Source organism: Leguminivora glycinivorella, chromosome 5 (genome assembly GCF_023078275.1).
Source record: "Leguminivora glycinivorella isolate SPB_JAAS2020 chromosome 5, LegGlyc_1.1, whole genome shotgun sequence".
NCBI lineage: Eukaryota > Metazoa > Arthropoda > Insecta > Lepidoptera > Tortricidae > Leguminivora > Leguminivora glycinivorella.
Window position 1 is genome coordinate 16,006,483 of NC_062975.1, and position 18,078 is coordinate 16,024,560.

Sequence of the window (18,078 nt, forward strand, 5' to 3'; positions counted from 1 at the left end):
CTCAGTAATGAGCCATATTGAACCGCGCTTCTAAGAAAACAAAGTTGAGATCTGTTTAATCATTTTGTGTAGTAGTTTCGGCGTCGGGCTGGTAATTTTGTAATAAAAAGTGTGATACTGACTGCTGTGACACAATATTTAAAGGGAATTATCGCAATTATCACTCAAATTTTTAGGACGCAACTCAAAAGTTAGATTTAAAACGTGTGCTATACAGCCACAACTCAAAACGGCCGTCGGTTTACATGCGAACATACTGGCAAGTGGCCGTATTGCAGGGAATCTTCTGACAATTTATGGTCAATTCCATACGGCCACCAAGGTCGTAAATTGAACAATTTAGAACACGAATCTGCAATAATCCAGAAAATTAAAAATTTTGAGTTGTGGCCGTATAGCAGGCACACGGCGACATGGACCCTGAAAGGGTACCTATAGCAAAAATTTGTACTTAGTGACAATTTTAAATCGATACGAGTTACGAATTTCCTCTTCGCACGTGTATTGTACGACGTTTTTCAGTACACGTGGCCCATTGAAGTCTAATACTACATACCGTTTCTCGCACTAGTGCAATAAAGTAGCACCAACTCATGTACTGAAAGTAACTTTTCTATTGTTTTGCAGCGTCTATAAACGGCTTATGTCGACCAACGCTAGAAAACGCTTTGAAATAAGAACATGCGCGGATCCAGGGGGGGGGGGGGGAGGTCATGGGGGTAGTGACACCCCCCCCTCGGGCAAGAAACTGGATCCGCGCTTGAAATAAGAAAGAACTGCCCTTCCAAATAAGAGGTTACCACAAACAGAAACACATAGCGGACATAAAGCCCACTATTTATTTTTTCCAGACTTCCTGTATTTTCTTAGGCTATTTGATATCACAATAAAATCAATATGGTGGGTTCTACAAGAGATATTGGCGAACGACATATTACTTACTTCAACTAAAAATTGTATCAATGTTCGAGTGAGTTCATGTCACACGCCAATACAGTTACGGGCAAACCAAGAATGAAATGTAATACTTTACATTATCCGAATGACATCGTTCAGTAGTCCTAACGATATTAGATTACCTACTTTAGAATTTTAGGTGAGGCCTGCCATTTTAGTGATACGAATATCAAACTATTTGTTATCAGGAAAGGTAAATAGTTTGCAGTCTCGCGATTGAGAGCTGACCAAATCGAAAGTAAATTGGTCTTTTTGATGAGAAAAATTACTCGTACCTAATTTTTTTTTTTTTAAATTGGTAAAACTTTCATTTATTCATAATCAAATAAATACAAACCTGATCCGCCACATGCTTCGTCAAAACACAGATGTAATCCGCCCAAGCGTCGTCAGATTTTTATTCTACATTATCAATAATAACAAACAAACCACAATATCTGCAACACCCTTCGTCAACACACAAAAACTAACATAACTACAAACTATTTCCATCCCCTCTCTGCACCGCGCCTGGCCCGAAAGTTCCCATTACGCTGGCCGCATTCCCACGCTGTATAGCGATGGAAACTTGTTGGATCAGCAAACGTCCTAATTAAATTGTGGGCACGTACATTTCACTCTACGTATACATAAAAATTATCACCATAACATAACCCCACTATTCCTAAGGGTAACTTGAGATCCGCATATTCCGAATGCACAGAATCTAGGCAGTCGCCTTAGTCGTAGTCACGTTACTTGATTAAACGGTACCGTCAGCAGCAAAGGTGCTCTTATTACACTGACAATGAAGTCGCGTTAAGATCATTTTGAACACCTCGTCCGCTTAGTCACTTTTGCTGATGACTGTACATGCAATTGCATGGACAAAAAATCCTTATAATAAATTTCAGATACGTATACGCTACAATAGTTGCAAGGCACTCTGCAGGTTATCAATCTGTTTTGTTATTTAATAAGTTGCCTGCTGAACTCAAAACAATAAATAATACACAAATATTTAAAAATATTTTTTTTTTTTTTTATCTAGCCTATAATGGTGTCCCACTGCTGGGCAAAGGCCTCTCCCCTTAACCTCCATGACTCCCGGTTTAGTGCCTCTTCCGGCCAGTTGGTAAGGAAGGTGTCTAGGTCATCCCTCCATCTTCTTCTGGGCCTGCCGCGTCCGCGCTCTATTTGTGGCATCCACTTGGTGGCTACACTAGCCCATCTGTGAGGATGCATGCGGCAGACGTGACCAGCCCAGTCCCATTTGAGCCTGGCAGTCCTCTCGCCGACGTCGGCAATGCGGGTTTTTGAACGCAGCGTGGTGTTCCGGATACGATCGGTCCTCTTCACACCTAGAATACTACGCTCAATAGCCCGTTGGCAAACCTTCAATTTGGACTTCTGACTCTCTGTAAGTGACCACGTTTGAGCACCGTAAGTCAGGACGGGCAGGATACACGTGTCGACGCAAAAATAAATTAAATGCTTTTTTAAATAAATTAAATGCTTAGAGAAGTGCTTCTATAAGGTAGAAGATTTTTAGTTTAATAATTAAATTGTTTAAATTACACGATTCTTTATCACGATTTATAATTATTTTGACATTATGTATAATATTAATGGAATTGTAAATATGAATAATCTATATTAAGATATTTTATTGTTAAGTAATGTAAATATTGTATGTGATTTTCTTTTGTATATTTGTTTCATACACAATCATTTTGTTAATGAATACATAACTATGAACTATGAACTATAATAATACGTAAACACGTTACATATACGTTAGTTTTGTTCTTGAGTCTTTTCTATTCTACGGGTTTCTACCGAAAAAGAGGTACAATTTTACTTGCAAGATTAACCATAATAGGGATGACGACTACATAAAAAAATAGCATTCTGTTTAGTCCGTTAGATCGTCCAAAAATACTGAACACATATTTTTCGCTTTATCTATTGAATGAAAAATACAAAGATACAGAGCGTCAAAGTTCCAGGTGGGAGCTTGTGACGTCACTTTTAAAATAAAAATTGTACATAGGCGTAACGTCACGCGAAACTTCAACGCACTGTACCGTCGTCATTTTTCATTTACGAGAAAAAATTATAAATATGTGTCCAACATTTTTTGATAATCTAACTGACGGACTAAATAGTTTATTTAGTCGTCTCGCCTATAACTGGGCACATACTTGTTTGCCAATGAAGACTTCGGGAGGTGGAGCCATTGCACCGGACCGCGCGACCGCCACCAGCTCACGCATTAGAACTCGTTCGCGCGCCAACACCTGGTGAATACATAAAGTAGAGAACTTCGAGTTCAAAACCTTTATTACAGTAATAAATCAGGACTAACTGACAATGTAACCTACATTATACTAAATCATAATGTCAATAATAAGCGTGATCATTCACAAAATAGCCTCATGATGAAAATAAAAATGTGTGATGGCCATTCCTGTCTACCTAGAGTCGTAGAAATAAAGTACATAATCCCGAAATAGGATAGAGACCAGAATCACAGAATGGACCTCCTTTATGATCTGAACATTGTTTCAAATTATTTTGTGAAGTAGGTATTTTTATCGTTTGTCGACCGGTCTGGCCTAGCGCGTAGTGACCCTGCCTGCTACGCCGCGGTCCCGGGTTCGAATCCCGGTAAGGGCATTTTTTTGTGTGATGAGCACAGATATTTGTTCCTGAGTCATGGATGTTTTCTATGTATTTGTATACTTATATCATATATATCGTTGTCTGAGTACCTGCAACACAAGCCACCCTGAGCTTACCGTGGGACTCAGTCAATCTGTGTAAGAAAGTCCTATAATATTTATTTATTTTATTTAAATGCATTTTTTCTCACCTCTGCGTTCATGACGTTGACTGAGCGGCGCTTGAGGAACACCCCGTGCTTCTTCAGACAGTGCCGGTTGAAATCGTGCTTGTAACTGTACGGTTGAGAACAGAGCTGCAACAGAAACGTTACTCAAGACCTATCTTGGAGTGGACGAGGTGGAGTCATCAAGGACTGGATTTTTTAAAATTACAGCATTTTTGTAGATCACTGTACGGCTGCCAAAAACTTAATTAGAAAACTCCAGAATCGGAGGACGAATTCTAAGTTTTGATGAATTCGCTCTATGGAAAAAATACAAACTGAAATGCATCTCAAGTAAAAACACTATTCTAATTAACACAAGTCAAATTATAATCTACTGAAAATATTTCAACTTGTGCTACCTTAAAGTAGTCACACTACTATATATATAAATTAAAACCGAAATAAAATGGCACCAGAGGCTTGGTCACTTTTTCTTTCATATGTGTAATTTATTTCGGTTTTAAAAACACTATGTCTAAAAACTAAACAAAAATATGCATCAAGGGAATATATCCATTATTACTTTATAAAGTTCTAAATCTCGGATGTTATTTAAGTATCTGTCATATCACGTACACGATAAAATTGTGTATAATGCTCCTGAGACGTTGTAAGCGTTGAATGACATGTTGCATGGTTCGCACTGGACATTTCCTATTGACGGTTGTCCCCTGTGTAAAGTGGGTATCATGAATCTATTACTCTACCTCATTACCAAACTAAAATGGAGTTGGGCGGGACATGTTGCTAGGCAGACTGATGGCAGAAGGACTAAAATGTTAACAGAATGGAATGGCACTCACAGATGTAAGAAGCGCTTGGCATCCGTTAGCTCGTTGGGTGGACGACATTGTGGGTCACAACTGAATGAGACTAGCTCAGGACCGGGACAAGTGGCGTACTAGAAGAGAGGCCTGTGCTCAGCAGTAGGTGGTAAAGGGCTGATATGATGATGATTACTCTACCTCACAGTTGTAAGGCCTTTCCCCCGTGTGCACTCTCATGTGGTGTCTCAGCCCGAATCTTGAGAAAAACGACATGTTGCATAGTTCGCACTGGACATTCTTGTTGGCCGAGTTGTGGGTGCGGACATGCCGTGATAGCTGGTGGCCCTGGAAACACGGCGTATTGAAGAGAAGAATACAACTAGGATGTAAAGCGAGTCCTGGGTTCAAGTCTGACCAAAGGCAGTAATTTTTCACTTTTAAATTGAAGTAAGCTAATATTGTAAGGTACAAACGGACAATTGCTCAAAGGTTAACTGGAAGAGATCCCTTAAAGGGATAAGTTCGCCTTTGTAATAATGATAAGCTCTTTTTCTTGTGTTGTATTATTTTCTGGTACAATAAAGTGTTTCACTACTACTTACAATTTTGACTGGCTGGTAATTAACTATTAGATATTTTTCTAATTCTGACCGTACCTACGCAATGAAACTAGGCAACCTAATTGTGTCAATGTTAATATTATCCATCTATCATAATATTCACTATCACAAATAAATAGATGCGGGTATATATTTCTTACATTACATATCTTAGAGTAAATAAAGCCGCAGATTTGGTTTACTTAAAACTAAACAGATATATTTTAGTCAGCCAGTCTTAGTTTCTTATCTACGTAAATAAATATCTCTTAAGTCAAACAGTGTTCTTAATAATGGGCCAGATAACGCTCACCCACTTGTTGAACAAATAAACAAGACTCACCCTCTTGTAAGACTTGCTGCAGGTTTCACATACATATCTTCTCGTCTGGTCGTGACATTTTTGGTGTCTGTAAACAATTAAATTATGTTTCAGTCAAAGAGGATCTAGTTTTATAGAGAGTTACTGTCAAAGTAAAATGTGTAGTCACAGTGCATAGACTGCCATCTCTCGATACAAGCTTAAAACTTTTGAACCTCAGATTTGACAATTTGGACCATATTCTTATCTTGATATGTGTTAAAATGTCAACTATTAATATTAGCGCCATCTAGCCGAGCATCCTCCAAAGGTGTATCGCTATCTAGGTCACCGTACCTTTTTCTGTATGGTTTTGAGGTACGTTTTTTTCTTAGACTTTATCTGTCTATACGGAGTTACATATGTCTTTGGTTTCAGTCAACTAACTGACTAAGGATCAGTTGCATCCACCTTTGTTATCAGACAAATAAACATAAGTGCGTTTTCACATTTTCGATCTGGGGGGTTACCAGTGCTAAAGCCGTTCAGTTTAGGTTGAGAGAGAGAGGACGGAGCATTTTATAGCTGTGTCCCTTTCTCTCATCTGAGATATCGGATATCGTGTAAGACCGATATCCTATAACAGGCTGTATTTTGATAGCGGGTCAGTAAAGGTAGGTCCCGTACTGCCACTCACTCACAAAGGTCATTTTTCACAAACTTCTTTTTTTGACGCCAATCGATCCTTTCCTATCAATTCCGGCTAGAAAATCCACAATTCGAGAAAAACGTTTCCAATACAATTTGTATCACAGCCTGTATGATTTTTCCAAAATATGTAAACGCCAATCTGGAATAGATGGAAGAAGACTGTTTTCTCCTAAGACCTCTTGTCTCCTAAGACTGTTTTCGCGTAGCAGCACGGGATCTGGTAGCTATCCTCTTTGACCCGCCATCAAAATACACCCTGTATATTAAATACGCCATCTTTGACTTCCTGTCTGCATCGCTTCCTGCATCCGAAAACGCTCTAACACAGCAGAGGTCTTCCGCTACAATCGGGTGCAACCGGCCCTATGTAGGTTTGTATAAGTACTATAAGTTACTAACTGGGTAGTGCATGTTTCTACCTACGTATAATAATTTATTTATTTATGAACTTAAAAAAAACATGTTTACATAACCAATGAGTCACGAAACTTAGATAACGAAAACAAAGAGAAAAAAGACAAAAAAAGAGAAAAGAAAATTAATCAATTCATTTGGGCGATGACGTCACAGTGTGGCTCCGTTGCGTCGTTTGCCCCGGTGTTGGATTCGGCAGGTTGCCCCGGAACCGCCGAAAAACCACACCTTTCGGCCAGAAGTCTGCGCTCGCGATGGTGTCCTGCAGCGAGTCTTATAGAGAGTTACTGTCAAAGTAAAATGTGTAATCACGGTGCATAGACTGCCATCTCTCGACAAAAGCTTAAAACTTTTGAACCTCAGTTTTGACAATTTGGCCGATATTGTTAGCATGATATGTGTTAAAATGTCAAATATTAATATTAGCATAGATTAATTACTCTTAGTTTTCGAGTTATTTACAGATGGCGCTGTTTTCAATGTTGAAAAGTGCCACCTAGTGAGATAATAATTAATTACATTGCCGAGTAACCACATCTGAATATGATTCAATATTTTGAGCCGGCGGCACCTCGTTTTTTGGCTTAGGGGTTAGAGTATCTGACTTGCATTTTTGAGATCTCAGGTTCGAGACCCAGCTCCGGTTTTTTTTTTAATGTGTTTAAAAAGAATTATGTTGTTAAGAATTATGTTGTTGTTTTTCGCTTTTTTTATTTTTCTAGTTGAATATTAGAAAAATAAGTATGATGTGAAGTTGAATCATACAAAAGTAAGTATGAATTGTTCGCGCCTACTTGTTGTGTGTTTGAATCATAGAAAAGTAAGTATGAATTGTTCGCGCCTACTTGTTGTGTGTTTATAAAACCCATAGGCCCATAGGGAGGTACCTATCTACCTACTCTACTCTCCAATCACTTATGTGACGTTGTCTCTTTCCAAAGACCGATGTGCAAGTTTTATCGCCCTTTACTGTATTTATATAAATTTATCGGTACCCATAAGTATTAAAAATCTTTATTTAGGCACCTACAGCTATACAGTCAAGGAATTTGATTCCCTGCCCATTTAATAGAATCGTTGTTAGAAATACGTATATAGTATTTTATTTTATTCCATATATCTTTGGTTATACTTACCTAGTATTGAAATGTCAAATTACTTAGCACTGTTTTTGACATTTCAAATTAACTCGACCAAATTATGTAGGTTGCTTATAGGCGTATCGTCCGAAACTAAACTTAACACGTGTTTCTAATTTAGTAGCGTTGCTCATGTTTTATGCATCATCAAAGCAACGTCTTCATCTAGCTAGATCTTATGGTTTTTTGTGTTTCCTCGGAAGAAATCATTTATATTGGTCCCTAGTATCACTGTACAAAGTGGCTTGCTTTTTGCATAAAGTGCAGCTTTTTTGACCACAATTTCGCCGTAAGCCTTATATCTCTTTTCGTTTTTGTTTCACTATTGATAGCTAGCCAAGGCGCGTAAAACTAAATCCAGTGATAATTTTGTCTGTGACAAGAAGTGAGAGGAATAGTTCCCGTCATAGTTATCATTGTTATCAACAAACAATATTTCTTTAATCTTCACAAAACATTAAACTATTTGTTATAAGGGCCCGCGCAGACGGGCGACAAAGTCACTCGACGACTTTTTTGTCTCTGTCGTAACTCCTTGCGACAATTTCAAAGGTGCGCACACGGGAACGACAGCGATGCAACCACAGACTACTATGAAGATACTACGGACGCAACTTTTTCTTTTTTCATGAAATTAAGAGCCTATCCAAAAAACATTTTTGGTACTTCAGAATAAGTGTTTAAAAGTTTTGATGAACTCGTTAGAATTTTACAACCCGGCATCGTTTTCCTCAATATTGTAGGACTATTCTTTTAAGGCTGCTTTCAAAAAAAACGTCAAAAGAATGTAAAATTGATAGTTTTAGTCGGTGAAATACTACACTTTCCGTTATCCAATAGATTTATTTAATTCAAGTTCCAATTAGAGCATCTTATTATCTTGATTTTTATAAGACTGGATTTTTGAAAACTAACTCACTAAATTAATTATGAATTTTTCTCTAATGCACGTTTAGAAAAACGCACGTATAGAGCTGAATCAGTCGATCTTATCTGTAAAATTTGGACAATTTTGAATATTAAAACGGGTAAATTTATAATTCGTATATCCTGTACCACAATCATTTCAGACTAGATTTTTATTTTAAGTATTTGAAAAAGAGTAAACTAGCCTAAGGCGAATTCAATTTTTTTCAGAAATTACCTAAAATTAAGTGACAATTTCTTTGAAAATCTACATCACATCGAAGTAAGTTTTGTACTAAATTAATCTTCAACGTTTACTTAAATTGCTGTTATGCCTTAGTGATTATAAATTGCTATTATTGATTTTTGCCAATTTTTTGAAAACGAGCCTTCACCGGTACAATTATTACCACTTTTGGACATTTTCTCATATTTTGTTAGACCAAGTAGAAAAAGTCCTATAATGTGATATATATTTATAAACTACTCGCAAAGCCCTTTAATTTGATACCACACACGGTATGATCGAGCGCTCGGTTGCGATTTCACTATTTTTAACACGAAAGCCCTCTTAAATTCTTGTCATATAAAGTCGGTCTTACCTCTACTTCTGAAGAATTGAAATTAAACGACAGGTATCAATGTCGACTTCAACAATCGGCATTTAAAATTATATTTTTTTTCGAATAATAACATACGTTTGCCCAGGCGGTTGAGTGATAACTGTCAAAATGACAACCGACCGGCGACTATTTTGTCACCGTGTGCGCACTTGCATTGAAACATATAGAGAATGAGACAGTTACGTCGCAGGCTTGTCGTCACTCGTCGAACCCGCAGACAAAAAGGTTGCGTTGCAACGTGTGCGCACTTTCATACTAGCCTATAGACCGATACGCATACTTTGCAAAGACCAACGCCTGGACTTAAACGTCAAATTCAATACTAAAAGAGTTCAAACCAAAGGGACAGCTCAATCACATTTTTTGCCATACGAAATTAAACCTTATTACTGAAACAGAAAGTCGATCGTATCAGACTAGCGAAAACGGTCCACATGAGAGGGCATTGTTTGGGCTGGTGTCCTTCTCGCACGTGTTGCCAGTGTTAATGAGGTTCCCATATTAGTAGTATTTTTATCTGTATATTACCTGACTTTATAACTTCTTATTTTATTTTAATGTTATATTCAAACTAGGGTTTCGATATATTTCAAAAAATTTGAAAATAATTATAATGTAATTATTTTGATGCCAGTAAATCAAAGATTTGTATAATTAAAAAATACTTTCAATTGGGTGTTAGTAGATTTAGTAGTAACTTTGAAAATTGACTGGTATCCCCAATTTATGACAGTGATGACGTCACTGAATAATGTTGACATTGTCAGCAAGTGCGAGAGGGACACCAGCCCAAACAATTACCTCCTAACATGTGGACACACTTTTGATAAATCTTTAATAACTTAATCATAACAATAGTGAAGTGTCCTAACTAAACAATCTAAATTCAAGTTTAATAATTTCAATAATGTGTTATAAATATTAAAAATGTAAAATATAAGGAATTACAGCGATGTATCGTATTTTAATTAAAATGAGAAAGTGTTATCAACACACCGGGATGTGATGGTGGCTAGAATGAAACAAACACAAGCCTCAAAAATCAGCAATCAGCCAACCAAGATGTCAAGTATGAAGACCTGCAAGGACAACGGGATGACCTCTAGGCAGTCACTGATCGGTTCCAGCAATGCCAAGAGATACATGAGCAGGCATTACAACGCATCCGGGACCTCGAGCAGCAACTGCAGGAGTCGGATTCAAAATGGTATTGCAAGTATTGCTCCGGGAACTCCGCTCTGGCTGAAAACAATTTAAGTATATTTGCTGAATATAATATATTTGATTTAGATGTGGTTCATGACAGTGCATCATGCTCTCCAATGAAAGACCCTGTAGATTTAAAACAGTCTGTGCACATAGAGGGCGGCAGTGATCCCAGAGTGACGTTGAAAGGGTCAAATAAAATTAAAAAATATCTAAAGCTAAGCAAATTCAAAATACATCAAAATGTAACAGCTGCCTTAAGCGATGAGCTTCTAAACTGTCAATACCAACTTGACCTGACAGCACAGGAGTTGAACCATCGCTCCGATGAATTTCACAAATTAGAATTGAAACTAAAAGACCTGAATAATAGATATGAACTGACAAGTAAAGCATTACACGAGTACATCTTTTGTGAATAACGTTCTAGATCCATCGAGCGTGTACCCTGTGTGCATGGACTCGCCTGCGCCCGCTTGTTCGAGCCGCGCCCGAGCCGGCTTAGCCCCGCTCCCACAAGCCCGCGCCCGTGCGCCGTCGCGCCGGCTCCGTCGCCGTCGAGCCTTCTGCAGCTGGCGCTGTCGCGGCTGGCCGCCGAGCCTTCTGCAGCTGGCGCTGTCGCGGCTGACCGCCGAGCCCTCTGCAGCTGGCGCTGTCGTGGCTGATCGCCGAGCCTGAGCCTCGGCCGCCGGCCCCCCGCCGCCGCTCCGCCCCGCGGCGGCATTATATATATTTTTTTCTTTAGTTGAGACATCAAGAGTCTTTTAAAACTCTAAAGTTATTTTAGTTATTTTTTATTTGTATCAGTTCGTTTTTTTTTTCTTCATCATGTATATTTTTTTTATTTTTTAACCCCCGACGCAAAAACGAAGGGGTGTTATAAGTTTGACGTGTCTGTCTGTCTGTCCGTCTGTCTGTCTGTCTGTCTGTCTGTCTGTCTGTCTGTCTGTCTGTCTGTCTGTCTGCCTGTCTGTCTGTCTGTCTGTCTGTTTGTCTGTCTGTGTGTGTGTCTGTCTGTGGCATCGTAGCTGCCGAACGGATGAACCGATTTCGATTTACTTTTTTTTTGTTTGAAAGCTGAGTTAGTCGGGATTGTTCTTAGCCATGTTTCATGAAAATCGGTGTACTATGCCGCGGTCGGGGGTTTTTTCAAAATTTTAATTTTTTAGATATACCTTGACACTTAGAGACTCTATACAGTATCTCTAACATCTCTTATTAAGCATAGTAGCTTTGTACTTTGTATAATTTATTGAAATTAATTTCCATAGAGCAGTCTGTTAATATTTTCTTTATGAATACTTTTGCATGTGTATTTTGAAAAAAAGTGGCTGAGGCGTAGGGTTAAAGCCGGCGTAGCTTTATTTGACGTTCATATCATTGTAATATGCCTACTTGGAAATAGTGCATTACGATACAAGTGCGTAAAAATCGACACGAGTTACGAATTTCCTTTTCGCACGTGTATCGTACGACGTTTTTCAGTACAGATGGCCCTCCGAAGTTTAGACCTGACATATACTCGTAATGAACCACTTCTCGCACTAGTGCGTAAAAAAAAACACCATCTGTACTGAAAATAAATATTTCAATGCATTTCAACACTTAGCATGATAATTAAGAAACTTTTCAAAGAATTTAATTAATAAAATTGACTTATAAATATATTGTTTTATTCCACATTCATATATTTAAAAAAATCGATGAGAAATGATGAATGTTGATCATAAATTAGCCGCAAATCGTACAACTTCTGTCTTATTCTGATAATAGTGCCATCTGACTCTGTCGTGCTGATATATGTAGCTGTTTGTGGTAAAACATTTTTATAGTAATAAAAATAAAATAATCTGAAAGTAATACTTCCGTCTTAGTGCGTTTTCACATTATACGATCCGATATCGGATGCAGGACCGATATCCCATATATTTAAGCCGCCATTTTTGATTTTCGCCTTTGAAATCCTTCCTGACATCCGCACTTAGGGTTGTAATATTTTACGTAGCATATTTTGCCTATTCTGGGATGTACGTCCAAGATAATTTAGAATAATCGTTAAAACTTGTGCAAAAAAAAAAACAAATACTAATGATAATGAATGTGCATATTGAGAGTCAAGAGTATTGTACGCCAAATTCTGGCAGATTGTGATGTTACAAAATACTAACCCTATCATCAATTCATCATTTATAAAGTCGCCGTCAATAGAATTTGTGAACAATGTAAACAAACCTTGTACGTTGTCAAAAAGTCTTTAATTTTCATTCTAACTCATCAGATACTGGCTAAATCCAACCTTTGAAATAATAAAATTGTGCTAAAATATTGATATTTTGTATAATGGTTTGTTTACATTGTTGGCAATTTCTATTGACAGCGATTTTAACTACTCACATTCGAACAATAAATAAATTGAATTTAAAACTTATCTTCAATATGCCAACTTTGTTTAGCATGCAGTGTTGTGCATCTTGCATACGCGCCATCTACCGGATTATAATGTTTGCTATTAGTCATCAAACGTACAAAACACTTCCCATGAATTGAATCTGATTCAAGTACCCGATTGGTAAAAAATGACTTAATTGTTTTTGTTAATTTCGGTGTTATATAGTGATAATGTTGTACGATCATGTTCCAAATTTTGAAATAATACGACTTAGGTCATTTAAATGAAATTATTTCGTGAATTGAACAATACCATTTGTCGCGAGAGTATAGTAATGCCATCTATTGTTTTACGAGTCAAACATATAAAACGATGTACTGAGTTACACGTCTTCCTTTATTTAGTTTAGTCTATGATATTAGAGCTAGCGCCATCTAGCCGAGCGTTCCCCAAAGGTGTAACGCCATCTAGGCCACCGTACCTTTTTCTCTAGGGCTTTGAGGTACGTTTTTTTCTTAGACTTTGTCCGTCTATACGGAGTTATATATGTCTTTGATAAGTACTTAAGTAGCATCAGGTACTAACTGGGTAAGTCCATGTTTCGTGTGGAAAGTCGCGACGCACTGGTCACAACGGAAGTCGCGGACGGAGGTGTGGCCGAGCTCGTGTTTCAGCATAGCGCTGCGGTGGTGGAATGTTCTACCGCAGCCCTGCAATATAAGTGAAATGGGGCAGTGAAATCTGTTACAAGTACCTAGTAGCAGCACAGTATAATAAAGAGCACTATAGTACAGTATGGCCACTCCCGCTCCCCGCTGAAAGTGCCGCCTACCCGCTCTCGGTTACCTTACAGTTATCGCCTGTCAAAACGCGAAGTCGACCAGTCATATTATCTCACTCATACAAGCATAGTACGCGTTCACCTACACGAGCTTAAGACGCAACTATGGGTAAGAGTGAGTGGCAAATATCTGCATCTCTTTCTTGCATATACCTCTGTTTCAAAACTTGCAGCAATAACTTGCTGGTGTAAACTCAGCTTAAAACTTGTAAGTTGCCGCTAATGTAGTATGTAAATACTAGCTCCTTGTAACAGAAACAAAGAGGTGTTTTTCAATCTGTGAGCCGTGTCAGTCGCGACAACTCAGGGGCTTCTAAAATGGCACCCTTATTATGATACTGGGCATTTTCGCGAAAAAAGATTCAAAAACTTTTGTTTCTAAAATGGGCAAATTTAATGTTTTCTCTACTCAGAATCACGAACCCTTTGCATCCTACTGGGCGGAAAAATGCGTCCCAAATTTAATTTTTCCACTTTGTTACTATTTTTCAAAAACTTTGTACAGCAGTTACATAGTGGAAAATATGCAAAATAATAGAAAATTTTGGAACCATTTTTTTGTCTCTTGTTTTTTGTCTTATATCGAAAGAGCTTGTGATTCTGAGTAGGAAAAACACAAAATTTACCTACCTTAGAAAATATATTTTTGGTGATTCTTCTCACGAAAATGCTCTACTAAGATAAAACAAATCTTACCTCAACGCTGCACTTATACACTGGCTCCCCATGCAACACTAGATGGCTGGTCAGATTCTTGGAAAGCTTCCCGCAGTAGGGGCACATCCCCTCCTTAGTCTTGGGCTTGTGTTTCTTCCTCTCGCGGGGCTTCTTTGGCTCGTCGCTCACGGTAGCCATTACTCGGAGGTCCTCTATCCAGGTTGGCTTTATACAGACTCTGGTGGCTGAGCTTTCTGTTTTAGTGGTCCCGTTTTTGGTAGGTTTTGATACTGGAATTAAATAATAAAGAGAATGTTAAATAAGAATTTAGAAAGAATGAAACGCCGTCGGCTGGATTCGTGAACACGTAAAAAACTTTACAACGTGAGTAACATAAAATCGAGAAACTTTGCATGTACAATTCTAATAGGAGTTTTCTTATACATATTTGTAAGGACAGGAGGACGGAAAAAAGTAAGGCGCTTATTTTTTAAATGTTCATGCGACCACTGACGGTTTTTCTACCAGGATACAACCAGCTGACGATAACTTTTATTGATAATCCATACTAATATTATAAATGGGAAAGTGTGTGTGTCTGTTTGTTTGTCCGTCCTTCACGGCAAAACGGAACGACGAAGTGTCGTGATTTTTTAAGTGGAGATAGTTGAAGGGATGGAGAACATAGGCTACTTTTTGTCTCTTTCTAACGCGAGCGAAGCTGCGGGCAAAATCTAGTAGCTACTAAACTGAAACTTTAAACATTTGTTTTGTACAAAACTTACATTTAGTCTTTTTCTTTTTCTTGTGTTTTTTCCCATATTTCTTTTGTATAATATTGTGAGGTAAATACTCGTCAGAATCCGAGCCAGGGTCACTTTGAGCAGCATACATATCCTGGAATAATAGCAGCATTACTTCAAAAGAGGTTTTATACTTGCTAATTTTCTTGCCTGCCAAGGAGTGAAATTCTATATTCCTCATTCAACCCAGCAACCTGTAAATCAAGGGTGAACAGGCACCTTCTGGGCGAGCTCTGTGGCTAGTCTGTGGCCATAATTTATAATAAAATAAAATAAAACAGAAAATTATACTTCTTTTGAGTGGTAGGCAGATGGTTGTACCAATTACACAAGTCAATCGAACTTTAGAACGCAAATATTAACGACAAACTTACAAAAATAATTTAAGTAAACTAAGTAGTACTAACCTGATCATAGTCATTATCCAAGTCATCTTTGATGGTGTCGAGAAAGTCCATAACAGACATAGGTTGATTATCTATCTCTACTTCTATGGAACTTGGCTCGACCTTTTTTATTGTCGTGTCTTTGTAGCACACAGAGTCTTCTGTACTCTGAAGATTCATCTTAATATCTTCATACTCTTTGATTAAATATTTTTCATCTATTGGGGCTGCAGCAATTTCAAGCTTTACTTCTGCTATGTCATTAAAATGGATTCTTTTGAAGCTTGAATTATTCTTCTGATGCAGTTGAGTGTTGGACCTAAAATAATAATTAAAAACTGAAGTTCCTACTAATGTTTAAACATTTTTTTTTATTAGTTCTGTTATGGAAAATTAATATTCTAGACCTTTTTGCAGTGAGTGTGACTAATCATATGTATGGTTCTTTATAAATATTTTTTCCCCTCACTAGCTCGGAAACTCGTGTTTTGTCCTTTAATACCAGCGGGTAAAAACGCATTTTATCCACTAGTGGGTAAAGTAATTTGACCTTGAATAAAGTCAAATTAACTACTTTAAAATTGATAAAAGTAGGTGAATCTAGTAATAAAGATGATACCACCTGTGGAACTACTGGAAGCAGTGATAAACGCATTTTTTGCGTTGTAGTTTCCTCGCTATAGTGAGGGGAAAAGTTTTGTGTTACACTCGGGTGCAAATGTATTTTACTTCTCGTGTGTTAAAAAACTCGCAAGTTCAGGATTCTATTCTCGAACCACTCGCTTCGCTCGTGGTTCAACTATATAATCCTTTCACTTGCTCGTTTTTCAATTCCACACTCGGCGTTAAAATACAACTTTGCCCCCTTGTATAACAAATAACTATTAACCCCCGACGCAAAAACGAAGGGGTGTTATAAGTTTGACGTGTCTGTCTGTGTGTATGTCTGTCTGTCTGTTTGTCTGTCTGTCTGTCTGTGTGTGTGTCTGTCTGTCTGTGGCATCGTAGCTCTCGAACGGATGAACCGATTTTGATTTAGTTTTTTTTGTCTGAAAGCTGAGTTAGTCGGGAGTGTTCTTAGCCATGTTTCATGAAAATCGGTCCACTAGGTCGCGGTCGGGGGTTTTTCAAAATTTTAATTTTGTGGTTAGGTTATTTAGACACACATGGGTTGAATGCGATAAAATAACATCTTCACCTTTTATCCTCTTTATAAATAGTAAGTTATTATAAAAAAGGATATCCAAAGTTATTAAAAGAATTTACTTGCCTCAGTATTAAAAGTTTAAAATCATACAACTCTTGTAGCTTTTTCCGACAAGCAAGGCATATCTGGTCTGTGATTCCATCTTCTCTTGTAATCTGTAGCAAATAACAAAACTATTTCATTTAGAAGAACTTCTACAAGAAAAATGTAATATTAATTGTAGATATTGGAAATGATTCGATTTTTATTATGTCATGCTTTGTTGTTTGTTTAAGCACCTTGTTAATTCAGCTTTCAATATTTGTATGCCAGCCATAGCAACACAATGATTGCTCAAAAGAAGTAACATTCATAATCATTTTAATTTCATATTGTATTGAAGATATATGTGAGTGTGTTTAGTAAAATGTCCCACTTTGTTGGTTACCATTATGGCGAGATTTACTTGTATCTTTATATGAATAAACTGACAAAGCTACTTTATAGCAATCGACAAAGTGGAACGTTTTCCCATGCACACTCATATGTGGCAATGTTATTAAAATTTTAGTCCTTCTTCTTCCCAATAGGAATTATTTCTTTATGCTAACATGAGCAATGTGAATCTCCGTATCCTAAGCTTTTGAACTATGAGCTGAATTTGGCAAAGCATTAAATGCCGGCAAAATGTATACTAGGATAGTACTGTGTTTTAGTTGTTTGAGGTTACCTTTATACTAGCGACGTATGTTATCATATCAGCGAACGTCGTGTTGAGGTCTCCATCTGTGCCCGTAAATATACACCGAACATTCTTCCTGGTTTCCAAGCAAATTCTACATTCAGACATTATTAATAGGTACACAATTATTTGATTGTTAAAACCATGGACCTAATAGGTTAGAACGAAATGTCCATTAAGATTTGAATCATTTTAGGACGGCCTTTCTTATTGCAAATTGTTACATTTAGTTATAAACAATTTCCCAATAAGTAAATATAATAAAAATGTTTATACACACAATCAGTACGCCAATTTTATTAGAATTGGGAAATTGAAGTTGAACTGTCAATGTCACTGTCAGCTGTTAGAACGTCACACGAATGAGGATATCGCTGGCGTCCACTAGCCTCGCCGAATCGAATCTCAATAATTAGCAAATAATTAGCCGGTAGGTAGCAAGCAGTAGCAAGCCAGTAGTAGCCTTCTGCATTTACTATGAAAGTGGAACGAGTGTCCATTAGCAACGCGTCGAATCGGATCATCGGTATTACATATAGCAACACTGCTCTCTTGTCTTTGTCTTTGAATGCCGGTTGC

The 18,078-nt window shown here is 37.6% G+C and overlaps 2 protein-coding genes across 3 annotated transcripts in view; one reads left to right on the forward strand and one right to left on the reverse strand.

The window, feature by feature from the left end:
* Positions 1 to 17,803, reverse strand: part of LOC125226374 (zinc finger protein 677-like) — a 28,409-nt gene extending 10,606 nt beyond the window's left edge. The window contains exons 1-10 of one of the 2 annotated variants that reach the window (XM_048130344.1): positions 17,488 to 17,803; positions 16,842 to 16,933; positions 15,593 to 15,890; positions 15,168 to 15,279; positions 14,422 to 14,672; positions 13,470 to 13,594; positions 5,539 to 5,605; positions 4,795 to 4,941; positions 3,812 to 3,916; positions 3,141 to 3,236 (exon numbers count right to left, since the gene is read on the reverse strand). In XM_048130344.1, coding sequence (XP_047986301.1) covers positions 3,141 to 3,236; positions 3,812 to 3,916; positions 4,795 to 4,941; positions 5,539 to 5,605; positions 13,470 to 13,594; positions 14,422 to 14,672; positions 15,168 to 15,279; positions 15,593 to 15,890; positions 16,842 to 16,933; positions 17,488 to 17,607 — 1,413 coding nt within the window. In that variant the 5' untranslated portion in view covers positions 17,608 to 17,803. The remainder of the gene's footprint in view (positions 1 to 3,140; positions 3,237 to 3,811; positions 3,917 to 4,794; positions 4,942 to 5,538; positions 5,606 to 13,469; positions 13,595 to 14,421; positions 14,673 to 15,167; positions 15,280 to 15,592; positions 15,891 to 16,841; positions 16,934 to 17,487) is intronic. The other variant, XM_048130343.1, reaches the window with a different exon arrangement.
* On the forward strand, positions 10,289 to 11,339 carry LOC125226375. Its single transcript, XM_048130345.1, has 2 exons — positions 10,289 to 10,496; positions 10,926 to 11,339. The coding sequence occupies exons 1-2, from the start codon at positions 10,295 to 10,297 to the stop codon at positions 11,171 to 11,173; spliced, it is 450 nt and encodes a 149-aa protein (XP_047986302.1). The 5' UTR covers positions 10,289 to 10,294; the 3' UTR covers positions 11,174 to 11,339.
* Positions 17,804 to 18,078: the final 275 nt, after the last annotated feature.

What these genes read in the sequence shown, in the direction of transcription:
- LOC125226375 (XM_048130345.1), top strand. Translation starts at nt 10,295, where the DNA reads ATGGTGGCTAGAATGAAACAAACACAAGCCTCAAAAATCAGCAATCAG. An exon ending in CAGGAGTCGGATTCAAAATG is followed by an intron (nt 10,497 to 10,925) that starts GTATTGCAAGTA and finishes ATAACGTTCTAG; the next exon opens with ATCCATCGAGCGTGTACCCT.